A 24,439-nucleotide genomic window follows, 5' to 3' on the forward strand; every position below is an offset into this window, starting at 1 on the left:
GATTCAACATGACTTGTAATTTTGTCACAATTGTTTCTCTGACTGCTGATTATTCTTGTTTTGTGGAGTCTTTCCCTCATCCAGTTAGAGACAGACGTTCAGAGTTCCCTGTGTCTGGGCTTACGTTACGAATTTCCAAGATTTAAACATGTAACACCACAGGCCAACTGAAAAACGAATCTGCTTTCAAAGTACTCATCCCACTTTTTGACATGAAATTACATCTTTTAGCAACATGTTTTACACTGTGACTGAATACTTCACACACACAAACCTTGAGAGCCACAGTATGTAGAGAAATGGCTCGTCCAGTACGCCTATCTCCAGAGAGACTCTCCATGTCTGCCAGCCAACCTTCTATCTGCCTAATCACTTCATGCCGCTTCATCCAAAAGTGAGTATGAATTACCTGCACGAATAAGAAAGATGAGTTGTATTATGGTTTTTTAAAATTAATTTCTGGAAACTATAGCAGTATCATTTAGAGAACTCTTAAAAATACACATTTCCTAAATAAACTTAACTTGATTAGAGGAATCATGATTGAACTAATTTCTTTTCTGAGAAGTAAAATTTCATCATGAGTTCAGTAATCCCTTGAAGCTTTTGTGGACCAGTAATTGTAAATTAACTTCTTTTTTGATTGTTTACTATGTACTATTCACATCACTTCCACTGACATTTCTCCATGTGTACAGGAGGTTTACTTAAGAGTGTAACAGGTTATGTGTATGGTTACACTCTAAGGAAAACTCCAGTAGGGAGCAAGTGTACACAGTCCTCCATTGGAAGTGATACAAAAAATAAGTGGAAAACACCCAAAAAAAAAAAAATTGATGCCTTCCTTGCAAATTATTAGAGTAAATTTTTCACAGAATTTCCACCAGATTAAAACCTCGATGGAGTTGACTCCGGGTTAAAAACTCTGCGAAACTCCATGGAGTTTTTCACCCGGTGGGGAGTATAGTTATCATCAAGCATTGAAACTAAATACCCCAATGAACATACATCCATGCTGGGAAAAAACTATATACCTCATATTTTTGCTTTGTTTTGGGGAAAAGCTACGCATTTTCATTTCCTTTTAATTGCCATCCCAGAATCGAACATGTTTTCTCGTTCAATACAGTAATAAATAGGGGATGAAAAAGGAATCACACAACTCAAACATACCTCTTTGAAGCATGGGCAGGGATTCCTCACTTGCTCTAACATTGCCCATTTCACAGTGGCTTGACAAATATTGGAGTTGTATTCCCTTGAACTTTGAGTACCAGAAGGAGTCCCTCTAGATCGCTCATAGCCGGGCTCATTGAAATACGGCTCTGGTACCAGAATAAGTGACTGAATGGACACCAAAACCTGTGAGAAAAGACATTATTCTTAGATTTTTCATAGAGCTGTAGATTAAGACAAAAATTGGCAGCTAAATTGGTTTGCTAAACATGTGCCATTTAATTTGAGCACTTTTAATGAAAAATAACTTCTAGACAGTATTTGAAAAATGGATCTCTACTTTAACTGCTATTTGAACTACAGTGAAACCTCGATTTTACATTCCCCCATTTTAGGTTTTCCCTGATTTTGCACACTTTTTATCAGGTCCCAAACAATACCACCTTTAATAAATGATACTCTATTTTACAATTTCCTCAATTTTGCACTTTATGTAAGTGGTCCATTCAAAAGTGTAAAATAGAGCTTTCACTGTAGTATTAGCAACAGTGGCAAACATTCATCTATAATGGTTTTAAAATGATTCCCTACACAAAAACAAAATAGCAAATACAGTACTGACTGATAATAAGGGTGCAATTTCGGCACAAACTTCGAAGAGTGCTAATCCATATCAGATTTGAAAAGTGTTGATCTGGAAGTGAGTGAACATAGAAGATAATGCAGCAATGCTGTAAGGTATTTTCAGATTACAGAGGAAAACATGAAATAAAGGGCAAAAGGTGTTTATATACATGACATTAATGGGAGGTTGAAGTGAAACATCAGTTGTAACATATCTTTAAAAAAATGAAAATCACAACAAAAATATTTTAACTGCCAGAATCCAAAACCAGATCTCCTGATAACCTCGATGCCTTCAGACATCCCCACAAAAAAGATCCTTGTACTGCAAGAAGGTAGAGTCCTCTAGATTGCCTTATAATAACTATGAAGTAGAGTTTTTACAGCCCACCATTATTTGGTATACCACTAATGACGGACTGCGTGGAAGCACATACATTAAGATGAGTGGAATTTATTGATTTACAATTTTCTGATTGAAAATCAAGATAAAAAGACAATTCGTAGGCAAAAAGCACTTCTAATACCTCCAAAAATGAGTTTCAGGATTTTCAATTTAAATCCAACATTTCTGTAGAAGTCACGCTTCAAATTTTGGCAGTTTTCTTTTTTACAGACTCTAAAAAAAAACATCTCAACTCTTCTTGAATGCCCAACGACCTTCATAGGTTCAAAAAACCTAATTCATATTTGCCCATTTCCACGTAGGACTCTATAGTGGCATTAAGCCTAACAATTACAGGCACTAACTTTCCCATAGTGGAATCATACATGATGACCTGACTTGGTGACTGAGTAATGTAGAGAGTGCAACCTAGAGGTCTCTGCCAGATGGCATAAGAAAAGAACTGGCCATCCTATCCAGAATGTGTGATATTCACACACTGGTGGCGTAGTCTGTGGTATTGCTCACTTATTAATCAACCTTAAGGTTGGGGCACTGAATGAGTGAGTGAACTACTATACATACTTCAGTCACATATTTAAGAAAAGAAATAATCCATACAGGTTATGTGGTTTCTTCAAAGTAATAACTAGGAATGGAACATTCGAAAAGTCGAATCACCGAATACCTCGAATAATGAGGTATTTACACTATTTGATATTCAATGACACAAAGTTATCAATTATTCGCATTTCATATGCACAGCACAGATTATCTGCGATTCGGTTTAAACCTGTTGTTAATGTTTGGGTCTTATATGAAGGTTTACACATTTGGTTGGTTCAACTCTTTGATAATATTTTTACGAAAACTTATCATTGAAAATAAGCATTTGATTAAGCATTAAAATACATATCCTGTTAACTCCACAAGAACAACACTAAGAAGAATGCATGTATACCTTCAAATGCACGCACAAAAGCTGTTCTTTTTCTGACTCCCTTTTGTATGATCAAATTTAAGTTTTACATATTCTAATTATAAAATTACTGTTGATTTTATATTTAATTTAAGGTTTTCAAAGAATGCAGTAAAGCAATAGTAATATTAACCTTGAATATGTATATAAAGAAGGAAAAAAGCATTGCGGTGTTTCATGTGCGCAAGTTTGATGTGATCGTGGATGGCAGTTGCATCAGGATTTGGGAGCCCAGGGTTCCCACTCTACTTGAATAATGAAATTCACGGCTTTTTCCAGGTTTTCACGGTTATTTTTCAGATTTTTCACGGTTTTTTTCAGGTTTTCACGGTCCGTTAATAAGCCAACAATAAGAAAATCACTGGCCGTATATGAACTAAAAATTAACGTACGCGACAAACGCCGTGAACGTTAACGCCGCAATGAAAAGTGATATCTGTTATGACGTGATCTATCGTTTGCAAAATTCAGGGCCGACAAAAGGACCAGCCCAACCGCGCTCTTGCCTGGACGCCGAATACCCTTCGGACCTTCTTCCGTCCGGACACCCGAGGACCTTTTTTAATTCCTCGCCGAGAGATAGTTTTTTGCGCACGTTGTTATTACTGCACAGTGGCCGAATTTCCCCCACCCCAATCTTTCTTATTTAACGGAAAATATTTTATTTAAATTGTTTATAGAATATAATAAATTGATTCTTTCTTATTTAACGGAAAATATTTTATGAAAATTGTTTATAGAACATAATAAATCGAAAAACAATTTCATACACCGTATTAGCTCAATTCTAAGACGAACACGATTCTAAGACTACCCTCCTTTTTTGGAGCTCCACTAGGGGAATTTTTTTTTCCTAATAACGAAACGATAATAAAATGAATGCGGAAAAACGATCAATTCTTTATTTTTTTGCTAGGTTGCCTATGTCCCAGGAAACGCAGGATTTTGGCGAGTAATTAAGATATTCATCAAAGGTTTCAAACAATATTTTAGATAATAACAGGAATAGTAGTACTTTATCAAGACACAAAGGTCATATTGTTGATTCGACCCATATCTCTTTCAAAATTCTGAAGGAAAACGCCACCTCACTAAAAAAAAGTTTGCTCTCCACTCAGCATTTACACTGCTATCATGGATTTCAGTCTGATATAAAAATTCATATCCATCAAACACCATTTCCAGTACATGTATTCACGAAAGCAATGTGCATGTTGTGCCTAAAACAACCGCATTCGCCGGCGCAGTGACTGGTTGTGAGATAGATGACGAAGGCCAAAAATAGTCTATTACTTGAATTGTTCCTGTCTAATGAATATATTTTAAATATAATTCAGGTAGTGTTGTGTTACTTTCCCACGGCACTGAGCTTCTCCCAATGGTAGTTCCATCCCTTGGGAAGATTACAACTATGTGCTTGTCGTTATTAGCCATAAATGACACATTGTATTTATTTCGTCTCATTTTCGTCAAACGATGGATGCGGGAAAATTATGCGTCGGAACCGCAATTATCAAACGATCAATGCGAGAAACGATACTTCGGGGAACGATATATGCGGGAAAAAATTACATTGTCTATAAGGAACTTTATTTGGGACCAGAAACGGCGAACGATCAATGCGGGAACGATAGATCGAGGTTCCACCGTATAACTTTTCTTTTGAAAGCGGCAGTGTAATGACTTCTTTCCTCTGCTATCGTAATACTCTGAAACCAAAACTGAATCGATTTCTCTAATCAGAGGCAATTCATGTTCCCTTCATACTTTTGCTCTGGAAAAAATGGAACGACTTTTGTAGCAGTTTATATCGCGACGGCATTGAGGCTTTAACGTTACAATCCTCGGCGGGCACGGGGGCACATTCCCCCCAGACACTTAAAAAATATGCATTATTCTGAATATGGTCATATTATCATTGCGCTCGTTTTGTATCATGAGGTATCCTTGTGCCCCCCCCCCAGGAACAAAATCCTGGATACGGCTTTGCTTGTGCTCCCCCACTCCCCAGAAAGAAATCCTGGATCCGCCTCTGGTTAAAATTTAGGTAAATTGTAATCAATCACACAAACATTTTGTAAGTTGATCAAGCTCTAACTTGAATGGAGCCGAACCCAGGGTAAAGCAGGCGATCTCGCGGACACGGCAGAAGTGCACCCGGCGATTGATTGGCACGCACGCTTTACCTGCTGCCTAAAATGGCAATAGTTTTTCACTTAAACACAAAATTAAATAAGCTAAATTACAGTTCAGGTATTTTTGACGTTGATTTTTCGTTGTATAGCTATATATATTAGGTGACAAACTCTAGTATTCATAATTTTTCCTGACGAAAATTATGCAACCCGATTGACGTCGAGAATTTTGCATTCGATTGTAAGACGAACCCTCTTTTCTGCAGGAGTTAGGAGGAAAAAATACCTTGTCTTAGATAGGTGCAATTAGGTAAATTATAATTCACTTGGTTTGAAATATATAAAGACATAAAAAATACCTGCTGAAACATGTTATTTTCACTTTCACTTTACTTTATTACTCGTCAAATATTTCCACACAAACTTTCCGGTTGCGACGTAAAACTGGCAAGTCCCAGGTCGACGCATGCGAAAATCGTGTAATGCTCTGTTGCCATAAGCGGAAATCTTCTCTCGTTTTCAGGCCGCAACGCGCGAGAATTAGTTACGTCGCGCCGAAAGCTTGCTGTCGCCCGGTTCAAACTCAGGGAGCGTTATGTCCACTAGTGATGGGTCGATCATGAACGATTCGATCAAAAAGATTGAATCACTAGGTGAATCAAATGACTCATGATTCATTTCGTTAAACAAGTCGATCATCAATCATCAATCACTCCGAATTCCGGTATCATATCAATCATCCCGGTTTCTGGTTTATTTCAAAATTTGGAACGATCGGTGCTTGATCTCTTTTCGACAGGGCAGAAATAGTTGTGAGAAAATTAAATACTATGTTATAAAGAACTGAATACTTGTGTAATCTTTTTCTTATATGTTTTCCAACAGTTATAAGTATTAATAACACCAATACACGTAAAAGGAAAATATTAAGATGACTCTTAAATTGTAGGAGAACGTTAAGAAGTAGAAGTTAAAGCTGTTAACATTTTACTGTGCCGTTAATAAAATTATCCTGCAGATCAGATTCATGGGTGTGGTGTACTTAGTGTTATATTTTGAGATATATAGTTAGAAATTCTTCTATTAGTGTTAAGAAACTGTGGCAGTTTTGCCTTCCCAAATATTTTCATGACACTACTTCCTTCATTTTTGCAATGTAATTTACTGATCTAGTAAATCACAATCAAAATAGTATATGAAATGATAATATGGATAGCAATCAGCGTTACCAATGATCTTCGCAGATGAGGCAGTATTTATTCGATTATTCAAAGTGATTTATTACATCCATTGATTGAGTCTTGTCGATCTTGATTCCTTTTGAGTCTTTTCGATCATGATTCCTTTGAGTCTTTTCAATCATGACTCTTTTGAGTCTTTTCGATCTTGATTCATTTGAGTCTTTTCGATCATAATGATTGAATCAATTGATTGAATCATTTATGTGACTCGAGTCAAAATGATTGAATCACCAAAATGATCGACTTTGCCCATCACTAATGTCCACAGCGAATAGCAGGTTGTCAAGGTTAGCGGTCTTCCAATCAGAGGATTGAGGGTGTTGAATATACGTTCAAATTTTTCGACACAAATGCCATCTAGATTTAGTTTCGAAAGCGGTCGCTGCAGCCAGTGGGAAGCCTAATTGGATGGAAGGGGAACTTAGGAGTGACCGAGGGAGGGGAAACCAAGCCAGTCGAGGAAAGTAAACAAGCTGATGAGAAGTGGTGTCATATTTCAGGAGGGGGGGAGAGAAAAGGCCTGCCCTGGGGAAAGATGTTTTTTTTCTTCAGGCAACATTCGTTCCCACGCTTTTCTGACCCATGCGACGATGCTCGCCACAATGAATAGACGTGCGCTGGCTACGAACGAAGTTGAAAATTTCTGGGAAGGTATTATTATCAAGATTGAGAGATTTTTAAGGTTTAAGGACGAAATTCACGGCTTTTTCCATGTTTTTTCACGGTAGACGAAATTCACGGCTAATTCACGGTTTTAAGGTTTTCACGGTTGAGTGGGAACCCTGGGAGCCATATTGAAGTAGAATGACTTGCAGTGTTCAGAATTTTTATTTTCATTAGCATTTGAAATAGCTGGAAAAATGGATATTCAGCAATGCAGCATTTGATATTCGATTGAGGTATTCGGAAAAAAACTTGAGTACAGTGGAACCTCGATAAAACGACACCCCACGGTGCACCAATAAACGCTCGCTATAGCGAATTGTCGCTTTACCGGAGGTGGTGCAAATAATAGCCAATACACCTCATATTACTCCTTTATTTTTATTTTCTCGCTTGGACGTGTTTGGTGTTTTTTTGGCCACGGTGTGTTCCATCAAATGCTTTCTATTCATGCAACTCATGGACGTACGGGTATGCTGACGACTGCTTTCTGCCGCCCGAGGAACAAAAGAAGATCAAGCATTCGCGAATGCTACTGCCGCAATATTTTCACCAAAATTAACTACTTCTTTATCGAACGACAGTTTACCACATAAATTTGAGTCTAAGCACTCCATTAACTTCATTTCTAAGAGATCGCTAGCGATTACAGAGATTAAGGAGTCTTGGTGTAAGTTTTTCCGGCGGTGAAACCCTCGCTATGGCGAGAGCCAACACCAAAAGGGCCTCGTAAAAACGAAATTTTAAACATGCTTAATATAGGATCAATTGACGGTGCATCGGCTATCTCTCGTAATAGCGGGGGTCTCGCTATAGCCCGTACTCGCTTTAACGAGGTTCTACTGTACATATTCGTATTTGATATTCAAATTCAAGAAAAATGCTATTCAACCCATCTCTAGTAATAACCAAAATTAGAAATTCAAAATCAATCAAAGAAGAGAACTAACAGCATAAATAGAGCATTCAGAGCAAATAAACTCAAGGTAATAAAATTTTTAATGCCGATAGAGTAACTTCTTTTAGCCTACCTGCAGAAAACTAGAGGTATTTGCATTCCATTTCTCCTCGGGCCTTCCATGCCAGGTGTTCAGCACGCTGAGGCAAACCTTACCGTCATTGTATAAATTGGGGTTAAATCTAACCATATGGTGACCAGTTGTCTCCAAATTGATCATCATTGGTGTGTTGGGGTAATCAGGGGGAAAATATACATCAAACTCAAAACATCCATTGGCATAAGGCGTTTCAGCAGGCCCTGTGATCAGCACCTACAATAAAACAAAATAAAAGATTGTAATTTAACCACCAAACAATATTAATACAATATTTAAGTAAGATATTTGGCTTCTGGATTTCAGGAATATAAATATCTAGCTTACCCAAGTTAAATGCATCACATCTATATACTTTATTGAGATTAAGACTTTCAGTGCGAACCACCACAATTAACACTTTATGACAAAAATAAAGTTATGGCTGTTCACATTGATCATTACAGTGGCGCAGCGAGGGTGGGTTTTGGGGGATAAAACCTCCCCCAGAGCTAAGAGACATTTTTAAGTTTAATCCATTTTACTTAATTGGATTGATATTACTAATAGAATAGTGTAAGGATTAATAAAATATCCCTCAGAAAGCCTTAAAACTCACCATTTTGAACCATTTGTATTAAAATTCCGTATTTTACTAATCTCGTACCGATCGCTTATCCTGGTGGGTATTCCATACCCCCACACACCCACGTATTAGATGCACCTTAACCCCCCCAGCCTTAATTCCTAGCTGCGCCCCTGGATCATTAACCCTTTTACTGCCAGCCCATTACGGGTGGGATGTGCGAAGACTGCCAAGGCTATTTTCCGGAATTTGCAACATTTCAGATTTTCAAAATTTTCAGCTACTTAATTTTATTTAATACATTTAGATTTTTTCCCAATTCTTAAGATATATTTATATCATATAACCATACATAGATTATGGGAGTTTATGGTGAAACAAAAACACAGTACTATTCCACAAAATTTATTTAAGCTGTTCAAAATTTATTTATTTTGACAGCTTAAATAAATTTTGTGGAATAGTACTGTGTTTTTGTTTCACCATGAATATTTCATCGTTCCACCAAGTAACGCCCAAATCAGTTGATTTTATGGGAGTTTATTTAAATTACAGCCGTTGGAAAGGCCACAATCACGAAAAAAAAAGTGAAATAAGTCAGGCCGATAGATCGGCTCGATGGCGGTATAAGGGTTAACTTGAGCTCAAATAAAAAATGAGGAGAATTCACAAATTCATTCAAATTTGGTGTGATGGTAGCGTGAAATGACAAAAGCAAAATTGAAAATTTTCCTGTGACTCGTGGCCCAGGAGCCAAGACGTCATCTTCCAAAGGAAAGACCCATGCACACTTCCCATTCTTGGGTGAGGGGTCCCAAGCTTATGGCGGTCAGTTTTCTCTGAAGACAAGCCCTAGGGCGGATGCAGGCAGAGGGCCAAGTAATGGAGATGGACAAAGTTGCTGCTGACATGAGATTTAACTATGCAGTACACACTCCAAGGCTTATGTTACAGTCATCTTTCACTACATCCTGGCATATATTTCACAAAAGTTGTTTGAACAGGACCATCAATAACAAAAAAAGCTTTATATGCATTTTGCTGATTAAGTATGAAATTATATTATTTCAGTGTTTCATATTTTTCATGTTTCCCATAACCATAGAAAAGTTAGCTACATAGGTAAACAGTCTATAAATTATTAAGAGAGTAGTCTTCAATGATTTTGACATTCTGAACACGTTATGTTTTGAAAAAGTAATTAGTTGGAAATGCAAAAACACAGTAGGGGACAGCAAAAATCAATATTTTCTTCAGATATCCAAAGGCCCCCAAAACATCACGGATAAAACAACACTTTCATCTGTATACATAATTACAAAACATAAGAATTTCATGGAAAAATGAAGCAAAGAATATTGTGACACAAGCTGCAGAAGTAGCACCATAAGTAAAAAAAATCAAGTAGTGTTAAGTTGGTACCCCTTGCCACACAGCCAGGAGGGCAACAAAATGCCCACCTTGCTGCTTTAAGGCAGCAACACTCCACACCTAATTTCCCAGACTTCCCAATATAAGGATAAAGAGCAAGAGCTCACCTTCATAATATCCAGTCTGTCCATGTCACAACGAACAAACACGGAGCTGCTGTAGGAGAGGGGGAGGGAGGTGGAGAGGGTGACAGCTTCCTGGGCAAGGCGCTTCACTCGGGATGGGTGGCAACGCTCTCCTGCTGCCCTCATCGATGGCTCAAAGTGGTACGACACCACAAACTGGAAACCTTCCTCACACTCAGTGATCATCTCATATGAATCTAGATTTTTTAAATAAAAATATGCATTGAGGTAATAATGTCGAGTGGATGGAACTATTCTACAATTGAATAAAATGCAATTTTCCACTTCAAATTTCTATGAAAAAGAGAAAAATTGAATATTGAATTGAACTAAACATTATGGTGGAATTGGGATTTGGCCAAATTGCCATATAATAAATTTGTGGAACCTACCGAACTGCAATTTCTTCATAACTTCTAAGTATCTTTCCTCTAAGGACCTCCTCAAAGGAAGCTCCAGGTTATTTGCAATAGCATTATCTTTCCCACCACAAATACCCTCGTCCTCTTCCATGACAAGCCTGTCAGTGGCTACCTGCAGAATGAACAAGTCAAGAGTTTAATATACAGTAGTATTTAAATACATCTTTCCATTAAAATTAAAAATCAAATGAAAATAAGAGGAACCATTAAACTGACCAACATAAAATACTACAGTGCAACCTCGATATAACGACACCCCACGGTGCACTAATAAACACTCGCTATAGCGAATTGTCGCTTTACCGGAGGTGGAGCAAATAATAGCCAATATACCTGTTGCGAACAGATATACAGGAACAGGAGTGGTGCGGCGACAGATAAACATCTATCCGATAAACGTAAGCATAAATCCAGACGAAAGGCGATGTTTTTTTGCATCACTAAATTTCCTTACTCAAATAACGACTAACTATTCAAACAATTTATAAGCGCCGCACTGAATAAAAATCATGCAAAGCATTGTCTCGTCAATCATTATATTTATCGAACGACAGTTTACCACATAAATTTGAGACTGAGCACTCCATTAACTTCATTTCTAACAGATCGCTAGCAATTACAGAGGTTAAGGAGTCTTGATGAAAGTCTTCCGGCGGTGAAATCGCCGCTCGCTATGGCGAGAGCCAACACCGAAAGGGTCTCGTAAAAACGAATTTTTTAACACGTTTATTATAGGGTCAATTGACGGTGCATCGGCTATCTCTCGTAATAGCGGGGGTGTCGCTATAGCCCGTACTCGCTTTATGAGGTTCCACTGTACTTGGTTAAAGAACTTTCTGTTTTTTAGCAGTTATGGTGCATTATTTCATTTTCCTAAACAATATTTTGCCTTGGCATCCTGCAGGTTTCCTTAGGACACTGACCATTGCAAAATACTGTCCAAGAAAATGAAATGATGCGGCCGAGAGCCAGAAAAAAGGTAGATCTTTGATTCTTTAATCCAAACCCTATAGAAACCAACATCAGAAAAGTTACAAGCCATGGTTTCCAAGAACCACACATCTGTAGCCATGTGACACACCGTTGGGTGATTGCTTGCTCATTGCTTCTTATCTCTGTTGCTACTTAATTCCAAGCATAGCAGACAGAGCAAGGGCACCATCTCCCTTTGTGATTACAGAGCCCCACCACACAGCATTTGCCTCATGGACTAACAATAAGGAATTTTGGACATTGCTAAGTCCTTACTTTTTTCTGTTTTCTTACCTTCCCCACCATGATCACACAGCTGGGTATACGTCATACTAGAGCCATGTATGTCTGGTTCTTGGAAACCAATGATTAACTTCATGAAAATTTATTCCAATTTCTGGGTGTAGGAAGCATTCCCTGTGCATATTCATAGATGATTTAGATTTAGATCACTGATTGTACATACAGTAGACTCTCGTTAATATGAACAAACTTATTACAAAGTTCTTGTTATTAAGAAGAAAATCCTTGGTCCCGACAAAAAGGCCTATCCAATACATAGTAATAGAAACGTAATTATGAAATTTTTGTCATTACGAAGTCAGAACACTACAACCAATGGACCAGGGAGTAATATCTATTTTTAAAGCAAGATATTTAAAACTGACTCATACTATAAAATAAAAGCCTTCTCTCGGCAATTTAAGTTGATAAAACTGAATCTGTCTGATCCTTTTGGAAGAACTAAAACAATATGTCAGCTATGGAATATGCAAAGCAAGCCTGGGAAGCCATAACAGCTGATTGCTTAAGGGGTGCTGGGGATCGTGTGAGGCCAGAAGCTGGAAGCTCTTTTAAAGGATTCGATAATCAGATTTCTGATGAAGTTCATTCCATAGCAGCACTTGCAAGGGAAGCGGAAACGGCAGGAGTGGACAGGGCAGATGTGGAAGAACTTCTCAATCACCAAGATAGTGAATTGACATATGACAAATTGGAATAAATATCGTCAAATGAAGATGCAAGTGAACATGAAGGCAAACAGGAACCAAAGTAAGTTAAAGTGTTAACCAGAAGAGTTCTTGCTGTAGGGATTGACCAAATTACAGCAGCTTTGGACAGTTTATGTGAAAGTGACCCAAACTTTGAGCACAGCATCACCGATAAGCGTAAAGTATTGAAAAGTTAGTCTTGCTATAAGAAACTAATTTGCCAGATGAACAAATTGAAACGCCAGACTACTTTGGAAACTTATTTTTTAACATCAAACCCTGTGGCATCAACAAGTACGAGCAAATAAAAACTATCCGGCAGAATTTTTCTAAATTTCTTCTTTTGCTTACAATTCTATCAACAAATATGTGAGTAAAGAATTATCTGAACCTTTATAATTTTATTAATCTATATTTCTTGACCAACTCCTGCCTTTGGTTAAGTGCCATCATTAACACACACGTAAGTACTTTTTGTGTTTATATTTGGTAGCATAAATAATGACGAATTTCATTTATGCTCTCAATTGATGAATTTTTTCGAGGTTTTTGTTCTATACTGATGATAAAAATTCGTCAACTCGCTGTAATGCATTATGAACCCTGGAGATAGCATGTATCCATTCATTTTTCCTAGACATTAGCCCATCCGCATGACAGGAAGGAATTTCAAAAGCATGAAGGAATTTTTTTTTAAGAGGAAAAAAGTCTTTGAATGCGTGCCTACTATCTTTAAAGATATTTTAAATTATAAACGTTTATATAAATAAGGTTTTCTAAGACTATTAATAAGAATATATATGGTTTATAGGAGATTCGATATTCAACTACCCTATGCTACCGGGAACGCATCCCTCTCTTCCAAATGACAAAATGCTCTCTAATAACGTGAATTCTTTTAGTGCAAAGATCCCAAGGAACGCATCCCTTGTGCTAAGCAAGGCATGGTTGTATTTGCATGTAATTAAATCACGTATGTTATACACTTGACTCCGAAGCTATTTCACAGGGCAACTTTAACTACGGGAGATTGAAGAGACAAGAAATTTCGACAAACTATTATTTTTGATGATTCCTAAAAGAAACATTCATACAAATTTTGTTATTACCAACCTCTGGTATTTCAGTCCCGTGAACTTTGTAACAACGAGAGTCTACTCTATTGTATAATTGCCACTTCCCTTTCATTGGGCATATTGTATTAACATATTAAGGTATTAATCAACATTTCTTGGGTCTATCAACCAACCTGAACTAAATGGGCTGTTTCTTGAATGTCTGGAATGAGAAGAGCTAAACCCTCATCCTGTTCGCTATCCTCCGAATATTTTATGGCAGATTTAAGTTTCCCATTTCCTTTGGTCTTATTGGTCCTGTAAAGAAATGACAGACTCCCATTAAAAAGACATGAGCAGACCAATTTTAATCAACAAACTACCAAATACAAACAGAAAGGTGTTCAACAAAAGAGCCCATGGAGTGGAGACATTTTATGAAAAGTAGCAGATCAAAAACTGATAAATTATTAATTCTGTATCATTCGACATAAAATTTTTCATGCCACAGAAACTCATTCATTAACACATGGCTTTAAAACATTTGAATATTTATACCATGCAATATTGTTTTTCATGGGCACGATTGGCTATGATTGATATTTATTTCTGATGATTATTTATAAAAAATATATTACACAGAAAATCCGTCGAGAATGAACTTAAATTCCCACTCCCATGCCACCTCCACACACCACTTGGCCAAATTCCCAGGCTAGGCCCATGCCAAAGTACTCCATGATTTAATTTATGATTTAAATGAAAGAGATAAAGAATATTGCCATTCTCACCAACCCTCAGCTGAATAACTCACCTCAGACGTGATGCGTACGTATCCACACAGTGTTTCATTTTGGTGAGAAGGCAGACCAACGCCAGTCCATCCATTGATCCGAGGGGCAAACTTGATTTCCGGGTCCTGCCAGTGTCTTGAGGCAGGAGCAGTGATACCAACCTGGGACTCAGAGCCAATGCTCGCAAAAGCTGCAGGACAGCTCGATACAGAGGTATGTGCCTGGCCATGTCCAAAACTGAAATACAACAAAGTTATCTTCTCAATCCACATGAATACTCTGGGTTTACACCCAAATTTCTATAATTAATTTTCCTGACTTTTCTCCAATTTCCAGTCCAAAAAGTCTTTTTTAACATAAAAAAATTTCCCTGGCGTAAGATCAATCGAAAAGCAGTCATATAGATTCAATGAAAAAATACTGTAAATATTGCCAAAATATTAGTCGTTGCAGAAATAAAATCAAGTTGTGCCAAGTCAGCAATACCACATGTCACCCAACCAGTCCACCTCGTTGATCTAATACAGCAATTCTCCGCATGTTTAACCAGTATTTTCATCTTTTTGTAGCAGTTCTGGAGTTTTTCCCTGTCCATAACTAAGTTTCCCTAATATTTAAATTACGTCCTGTCCTGGTTTTCTTTTCCCTGACAGGTATGAACCCTGATGCTGATAGAGGTATGAGTAGTCACAACTAAACATGCCATTGGCTGTTCAAGAAAATGCCAGCATATTGAGGTGGACAAAGAAATTAATGTCAGCAATAATATAAGGCTACCCTGGTTAGCCTAGGCTAACCTGTTAGTTTGAAAATGAGCAAAATACTACTTAAAGGCACAGCATTAAAAAAGTGACAGACTCACACACACAAATGTCAAGCTATTAACACCTAATGAAAAATTTGCCATTATTTGACTGATTCTTGGGCAGGTATGCCACCAGATATTGGGGTTCAAAAGAATAACTAAACTATTAGAGAAAATGATCTGAAAATTTATATTTGAACTTCATAGGCAGCATAAAAAATGGTATTAAAAAATAAATTATGATAAATGAAGGATTTTATTCCATATGAAGTAATTTACCCCACGAGCCCCAGTGTTAGGCATGCTTAAGCCATTGCCAGCTAATCCTGGGGTCATGGGTTAAGGTCAAGTAATGCCTGAGAGGTCTTTTCACCACTCAGTGCATAGGTGCATGTCAAGTAATGCTGGTCCCTTACCTAGAAAATCAGAACACAGGCTAAGATACCAAGCATTCCAGAGGCTTAATTGGCAACAAGAACTAAACGAGAAGAAAAATTAAGGAGACTGAAAAACAAGATCAGTTCCAAACTTTACCCTGGAACATGCAATATATTATGCACACCTTTTCTAAGATATTTCCAGGGGCAAGTCACTTTGATGACAGACGAAAAATGAGATATTCATGACTTCATAAACTATAATAGAGGTACAGTGAGTCCTCGTTTAACGTCACTTACCGTTCCTGAAAAATGTGACGATAAACGAAATGACGTTAGTCGAAGCATAATATCCCATAAGTAACAATGTAAAAAGTGAATATCGGCTCCTAGACCTCACAATTCCTACGCGAAAAAAATGTTAGCGTATCAAATCTGGGGCATTTTTTACGGTGGGAATGCCAAACTATCGCATAAATACGAGTTCCTGTCTTCATCGACGACAATGGCAGCAGTGACGTAAATCCTTCTCCATTTTTGTATCTTCCAGCATTTGCTTTTCGGCTTCGCTATGGTGGTCGCCCGGGCGAGCGTCGCCTGGGCATCATCCAAGGCATCATCATCGCTGAAACATCGTCGCAGTTACAGGAACCAAAATTATTGTGAACTCGGCAAAAAAAGTGACGACAAAAACTCCGAGTTCTAAACGGAAAAATGCCTTAAAATCACTTTTTAGGTTCCTGAAAACCATTATGTCAAGTAAAACTTTGCGCACCTACGCAAGAATTCATTTTGCAGAAATTTTTGCTAAAACCGTAATCGCAATTAAAGCACACCGTTTTACACTTTGCTTAGACTGACTGTACTACCGCCCACAAAACGAACAACCTGCAACGCCCGCCGCTTCGCCTTTTTTTTTTTGCGCGAAATTTAAAAGACTTGACGTTATCGCGAAGCGAAGGAGCGATAAACGAATGACGGTCTCAAAATTTTCGTGACGTTATCGCGAAATGACGTTAAACGGGGTGACGTAGAACAAGGACTCACTGTATTAATAGGGATCAAAATTCGATATACTCTTATTTGTTCATAATCTGAACAGTATTGTCACCCAAGAATGATGATCATGTCATCAAACAAATGAAGTCAGTAATAGTTGCGCCACACAAAAAAGGTAAAATGGAACAAAATTCAATTTATCACAGATAAAAGATTAATTTTATCACCTGAATCATTCCTCAGGTACGATGATATGGCTGGAAGGAGGCATGACCGAAGGAGAAGGTCATGGAAGGCGGGAGGCAGGGGAGGATTTGAGCTGGTTTTATCTCTTCCACTACTCCTATCATTTTCCTCTCCACTGCTGCTTAAGTCATCCTCTTCATAGAAGTCCGACGGAACTCCACCTCCTGGGTTGATGAAACTTGACAGCACCTTTGGGGTGGCAAAAGAGCAATGACCCATAAATACTTAGCATATTGTGTTTAAATGGGAGATATTTAAAGAGAGATCATCACTTCTGCTGCATAGAGAAGAAATAACTACGAGGATAAGTAATTTACATGAAAGAGAAGTCTTCACAAACTCTGAAAATAGGTATTGGCTAATAAATATATTAAAAGTGACTGCAAGCAAGTGAAAGCAATTTTTTTACAAATAATGTAGTTTCACAACCAGTTTGAGCACATTTTGTATCATATTTAGGTTTCCTGAAGATCCTGAAAGTCAAGTATTTGCGACAAATTGCCAATAACTTTTAATTAACTAATATGTTAGAATTTCATTAGATTAGGAAAGAAAAATCCCTTAAAATGGTATTGATTGAACAACTTTTTAAGTTTATAGACCAAGAAAGACGTCCTAGGTGCAATATCAATTTTCTAATGAATAGAAGGAACTGAGGGGAAGAAAATGGCTTTCAGATTGAAATTTGAATGACTCTCCTCTCTCTTCTCACAAGTATTTTCCCTATCTTTCACCTCTCTTACCCATCCCATCAGGTATTGGAAGTTTGGACATTTTAATATAAAATCTTTCATAAATAAGTAAACTTTGAAGAGATGGGATCATTAAGGAAAAAATATTTCCATTAAATTCAATGAATCCCTCCCGTGTGTCGAATTCTAGCCGCTCAACTGCCAGAACACATTATTATGGTACAGAATTTCTTGAACATATTATGGGAATACTAATTGCATGACATTCTAAGTCCATATTTTATGAAAAATTAAAGCCTAGATTACACCATTCAAACACACTTTCTTAAGTATGTCAAACAACTGAAAATGAACTGCAGCTGATAAACTTGCATTTGCAAACTTCCTGGCAAACCATCAAAGCAACCCACCTTCAGCAACACAGTCACGTGTTCCTCTTCACTCCTTTGCCTCAGCAGAGCCTGCTCCACGTTCCATGACTGTGCCGTGCTTCCAGTGCCAAACCCGGTTCCCTTGGCCCAATAGAGGTGAGACTTATCGTCTGAGCTGCTACGACCTTGCTCTCCTGATATAGTGCCATTTTTCATTTTTGGTAAAAAAGTACCCTGGTGGAAAATGAAAAGGAAATTCATAATATTCATGTCAATGAACACAAGTTAACGAACTTTAAACAAGGTCCTCATCATCCAGATTCCTAAATATTCAAAAAGCTCCCCAAGTTCTCTAAATTTTACCATATATTTCTTCAGCCAAGAGTAGGTCATAATAAATTTTATTTTGCATAATGTATTACTACTCAAATGAGAATTTAATTGAAATCTCATAATGGGTCTTTCAGTTTTAAGGGGTTATTCATGTATTATTTCAGCAAATTTTTGAACCTCCACCACCTACCTAAGAAAAAATATGCATTTGCCAAGCCTGTATCATTCACCGATGCTGTATGAAGAAAAACCAATATATTAAACCCATACATATAAAATTGCTTCCTTTCAACATCATATCACCAAAATTTCTGTTCTTTGAGGAACTAATCAATACCTTTGATACTAATATTTAGTATCAAAGGTATTGATTACTACATGCTACATTTTAAGTTTTTCAAGTTATTGATCTAATTGCTCTCTTTACTAGCACATAGATATTTAGATATAAATGAGAGGATCTCAAAATTAAATTCTGTAGTTCGCACGCAAATAACATTCCTTGTAAAATATTTTAGTTTATGTGCTTTTCTTAACAAAACATACTTTTTCAGGGTTAATTGTGGGAAATTTCTCCATGCTGTAAATTGCAAATACTTACACCTGCAACTGATTTATTAACAAACAGGGTTTCGCTGGCAGAGTACCACAACAAACAGAACAAAGTGTACTGTTTCATGGCTAATTAATTTCTATACACTGAACATGGCTTTAAATGGTTAATTATGTATTTATTAGGGATGAGTCGATTCCAAATGTCGATTCTCGATTCCACCGATTCTCGGGCACGGAATCGGAATCGAGAATCGATCGCCTAAAGTCGATTCCGATTCCATCGATTCCTGGAAGATAAATGTTTTGAGCATATACTATAAGTTTGGGGCATTAAAGGCTGCCACACACCTAAGCGGCCGCGGTGTCAGCCTTGCCCGCGCGTAGGATACGCCCGGCACGGGGGTGCTGCGACGAACATGCCTTAGAGGCCTCGGAAACATGAAAATGTCGGCAAGAGAGACAAACCGACGAACTCTGAAATGGTGCGTGTTCATAAGCAACTGTCAGAGAAAAAAAATTGGAAACCACGGGATCGGGAATCAATGCATGCGTTTTCCGTTCTTTTATTAGCCGCTGGTCACTGCAAATCAAATTATTGCGATTATGAATCACATTCGGTGAATTCTGGACCACCAATTTTAAAGTATAATAGATCGAAATATATTTATATTTTTTTTCAAATGATATTTGAAGTCTGATGATAATAAAAACGTGCAGAGAGCGCGTTTTCCTGTGAAAAAAGTTTCTTATAAATATGCGCTGAGAGCGTGTTCTTTTATATAGAGCGGGCTTTTTTAGACTAACACGCGTCTGCGTCAATAATTAAAAAAGTTAGACACATTCGCGTTTGTATAGCCCAGTTTCATCAATGCAAACCTTGAGAAAGTTGATACTTGCTTGGCATTAGCCGCCGCGGCCTCCGGGCGGACTCGACAGGTTGCGTTCGGCCGCCACCGCGCACCCGCCAGGCTGCTCTCGTATGTATGGACGCAATGAACGCTACATTATTGTTTAGCCACCGCGGCCAAACAAAAATGTAGTCACCGCGGCTATTGTTATTTTTAGGGATGGTCGGATCGGATACCTCGTATCCAAATATCCGCGGATATTGCCCTTCATCGGATACATCGGATCCAAAGTCGAGGAAGACATCGGATCTGGATCCGAAATTTTAAATAATAGCTTCAGTGAATGCAACGCCCCATCAGGGTGGAAAGAGTTCCGATTCTCTCTTCGAATGCGCCGTCGCATGCGATTCTTGTCCTACTCATGAACCGTTTTGTTCGAAAGCTCTCGCAGAGGTTACGAGTAGAATTTCAGCCGTGGCCAGGATTTTCAGCTAGAAAATAAAAAAGGCAAATTACGACTGGCACATAGTGTGACTCTTCCCAAGAGATTGAACAATCATCGGGGGAATCTCAGCGCCGTAGGATAATAACCACGTGAAAAGTAACTACGTCGCAGATTTCAGAAAACCACCCTCGGCCGTCCATCAGCCCGTGCCTCTGTTGTTTTTTTTTCATTTCCGAAATCACACGGACCATAAATCATCGTATTCTAAGGAAAATATCAAATCACACGAAAACAATTGAAGCGTATTTCATCCCTACCTCGTCTCACCAACTGACCTTTTTTGGCTTACCTGCTTCAATTTTCCGTTTCTATACGATAAATGTTAGGAGAGTGACTTTCTGGGCCCGAAGATATCTTGATAGCTTCGACAATAAGATGACATGCACGAGATTTAAAAAAGAATTAGACCAAACGAGACGCATTCCTGACGATATTTCATTTTATTTTTCAGCTCTAATTGATTGCCACTCAGTTTTCTATCCACAATTCTACAATTAGACTTTACTGATATGCAATATTGTCCAAACAGCACAATTTTCAAAGAAACAAGCGCAGCATTAACCCCTCAAACAATTAGAAACGGATTGGAAACGCCAACTACATATATCACGTAGCGTGCCCGGCTTCGTTTTTGAAGGCAACAACGCGACGTCACTGAAGCAAGATCTGACTTCTACATCCTTGACTCCCTCATTTGTAGCCTTGTTGTTTGAAATACGGAGGGAGCGCACTCCTTCCTCTCCACCTCTCCTTTACGCGCTCCTTCCCAGTGGCGTAGCCAGGGGGAGGGTCCATACCCCCCCCCCCCCCCCCGAAATATAAAAATACAATTATTGTCCTTCACAGAAAAAAAAATATTGAAAAATCAGGAGTTTACAAAATTTTTCTTTAACAAATTAAGTTTTTTCGATTATAAAAAGTGTTAAAATTAGTTTAAAAACCCATTATTTAGTGCCCGGTTTCTTCAAAAAATTTTCCCCCTGGTTTTGGAACCCCCCCAAACGAAATTCCTGGCTACGCCACTGCTCCTTCCCTTCCACCTCTCCTTTACGTGCTTCTGCTGCCCACTTCTTCCTCATGCTGAGCGGTTGAGCACCTCGTCACATATGACGTTAATGCCGTTTTAAATACTATTAATTGTGTTGCTAATTGTGCAGTTACAAATCAGTTTAATGTTACACCGATAAAAATGTCTTTCATTGTGTATAAACATTTCCATTGAGATAAGGAGAACCAATGAATGCCGTGTGCATGCACTGTGGCGTAAATTATCGCGAGGATATGCTAAATCCACCTCACCATACTGAAGCATTTTCGGGTGAAACACAAGTCCGTATGCGATAAGAAAGTAAAATTCGGGGGAAACGTGCGTGAGGAAAATTTTAATTCAGTCGATGGCAGGGGATAGTCAGGAATTTTGTTAAGGGGGGGTCCAAAACCAGGGGGGAAATTTTTTAAACAACAGGGTACAAAGGAGAGGGTTTCAAACTAATTTTAACACCCATAGTAATAGAAAAAACTTCATTTTCCAAAGATTCATTTTTTTCATTTTTCATTTTTGTAAATTCATGATTTTTAAATATTTTGTTTCCTTTTATGAAGGAAAGTAATAGTGTTTTTATATTTTGGGGGGGTCCTCTCACTACGCCACTGGTCAGTGGTTCATCCTAAGATTTTTTCTATTTTCATTTCCAAACCCAAGTGTAACAGTTTAGGCCCTGAGTATGTACAGATGTTTTTAAAAAAACAACTTGAAAGCCCATAAAATAATTTTTAATTTATAAAAATATTAAAATGTGTATGAAAATCTAACAAGCATTTGATTGATTTTATGTACCCAGAATAAACTTGAATAATGACTTTGTTTAATGGCAGGAATTGGAAAATGCATTTTGAATCGAAAATATCCTATTCGAAAGATCAGGCTCCAAAAATCCTGGATCCGTCCACCCCTACTTATTTTATTCCATTCAATTATTAAATTTAAATTACAGCAATACTACAGATAAATCAAAATCCCACCTGTTAGAAGGAATGAGAATCAATGGAATCGGAATCGAGAATCGGGAATCGATTTGAAGGAATCGAAATTGGAATCGGAATCGAAAAAAAGTGGAATCGACTCATCCCTAGTATTTAATGCTGACCAGGGTATTGCCAATCCATCACCTATAGCTAGCTGCCTTAACAGATACCATTTTATGGATAATTTTATTTATAAATATTAGATATGTACAATAACATATCGTAAATTAACATTAATATAATGCAGTAAGATGATGAAAATTACCTCTTGCGAGCTGCCCGTTGGCAGCTGGGACATGGGTTGGGAGGGAGGGGCTTGGGTGTGGTTAGAAACTGGCCCGTGATGAGTGAAGACAGACAGGCAGGTGAGCAGAAGATGAACAGCTCCTGACTCCACGGCCCTTCGGCGCAGCAGCACACCGTCATCCGTACTGAGGGGGGTGCTGTCCAGCAGACGGCTCAGAACTTCAAACGGCAGTGTCGGCAATGAAGGGGCAACAGGGGAGCTAAGAATGTCGCCTGAGGGCAGAATAAAGTAATGCCATTAGTGATGGGTAGGGCTCCTAGATTGTGGTAAATAAGAACTTAAACTGTATTCAAAGTTTAAATATTTTATGCCTGGAAAAATTTATTCCGACAGAAAAAAAGAGATTGAATTTTGTCTCTTGCTTAAAGAAATAATATTATTTACTATATTAGAGAAAATTTAATGCTATTCCAAATACAACACTTGAGCAACCTCCGAGTATTAAACAACTAGTCATTTCGTTTAACAGGATATTTATCCAATCACCCTACATTGGAGGTTCACATGAAAATCCAAGAAAAAAAAATTGGCCACATTGAAGAAATCATTTGGTTCCTCACCTCCCTCCCCATCATCCAAAACACCCAGGAGGAGTCGCAGCAGGCACCTTGCCCTGTGGCGCTCCCTCAACAAGGCCTCCGCATAGCCCGGCAGGCGCAGGAACAGTCGAAAAGCTGCAAGAGAGTGGGCAGGCACAGATGGCCTTGAGGAAGGGGAGCCACCCCTGGCACTTGGTGCAGGGGGGGCTTGCGACACCTGCAGAGGCACCTTGGTCACCTGCAGGGGTGGGATCATGGAGCTTGCCAAATCAGGAGCCATACCAGGTGAGGAGTTACCCCCTACCAGGAGCATGGGGTCATCAATTTCCTGAAATATCAATGATGATGATGATAAGGAATCACTTGAAAGATTTATTTCCTTTAAAAGGTTAATGAATTAATTTTAATTTAAAGATAAAAGGGGTCATACATTCATTCCCATAACCAAGAAAAATATGATTATTGAGTATTTTGTGCCTCTGGAGTTAAACTGACATAGAAAATTAAATATAAGGATAATAAGTTCTTATGGGTTTAAAAGAGACGGCATTTAAATATATGGAAAAGATTAGCTGATTGGAGAATTGAGTGAAGAGCAGTGTCAAATGGACTTCACAATTTTGATCATGCAGAAAACTTCAGCCAACACTTTATGGAAATCAATTTCACTGAAAAAATTGACTGTGTACTTTTTTTTGAATGATTACATACATTTATAGCTTTATTGACTCAAACTATCAGTTGGGTAATAAAATTACTCTGAAAAAGTAGTGCCTTTTTTCAATGAGATTCCCAAGCTTTCCTAAACAGTGGTCCCCTTTTCAATTTGAAACAAAAGATAAGTGTTAAGGTGCTGGCCATTTTAGAATCATTTTCCCTATTCCACTTTCCTCAACCGACTCACCAACTGGGGCTGATGACAGACTACAGTCCGGCCGCCGAGAGTTGTCCGTTGACAGCTAGAAGGGGTATGGTGCAAGGTTGCCAGGTAAGAATGGAACCCTTTTGTTTACATGTGATGTGGGCGAAATGTCCACATCACATGTAAACAAAAGGGTTCCATGGAGAAAGCAGCCAGAAGGGACGATGAGCGTGAAGGGTCCAAAGGAAGAATCCTTTGTTTTGGCGATTTGCAGAAAGGGCTTGTTTTGGTGGTTCAGGATTGTTTCAGTGCTTCATATGCACGTGACAACATTGTATGACTAGGCAAGGGTATGAGGTGC

General features: G+C 38.2%; 1 protein-coding gene across 1 annotated transcript in view; it reads right to left on the reverse strand.

Annotated features, from left to right (window-relative positions):
- The window catches only part of LOC124167598 (baculoviral IAP repeat-containing protein 6), a 127,705-nt gene that overhangs the window by 3,433 nt on the left and 99,833 nt on the right, over positions 1 to 24,439 (reverse strand). The window contains exons 52-62 of the mRNA XM_046545578.1: positions 23,238 to 23,544; positions 22,636 to 22,889; positions 18,144 to 18,338; positions 17,023 to 17,230; positions 14,635 to 14,851; positions 14,015 to 14,138; positions 10,772 to 10,913; positions 10,362 to 10,576; positions 8,235 to 8,474; positions 1,174 to 1,362; positions 275 to 409 (exon numbers count right to left, since the gene is read on the reverse strand). Coding sequence (XP_046401534.1) covers positions 275 to 409; positions 1,174 to 1,362; positions 8,235 to 8,474; positions 10,362 to 10,576; positions 10,772 to 10,913; positions 14,015 to 14,138; positions 14,635 to 14,851; positions 17,023 to 17,230; positions 18,144 to 18,338; positions 22,636 to 22,889; positions 23,238 to 23,544 — 2,226 coding nt within the window. The remainder of the gene's footprint in view (positions 1 to 274; positions 410 to 1,173; positions 1,363 to 8,234; positions 8,475 to 10,361; positions 10,577 to 10,771; positions 10,914 to 14,014; positions 14,139 to 14,634; positions 14,852 to 17,022; positions 17,231 to 18,143; positions 18,339 to 22,635; positions 22,890 to 23,237; positions 23,545 to 24,439) is intronic.

The sequence above is a fragment of the Ischnura elegans genome, chromosome 11 (genome assembly GCF_921293095.1).
Source record: "Ischnura elegans chromosome 11, ioIscEleg1.1, whole genome shotgun sequence".
NCBI classification, from domain to species: domain Eukaryota; kingdom Metazoa; phylum Arthropoda; class Insecta; order Odonata; family Coenagrionidae; genus Ischnura; species Ischnura elegans.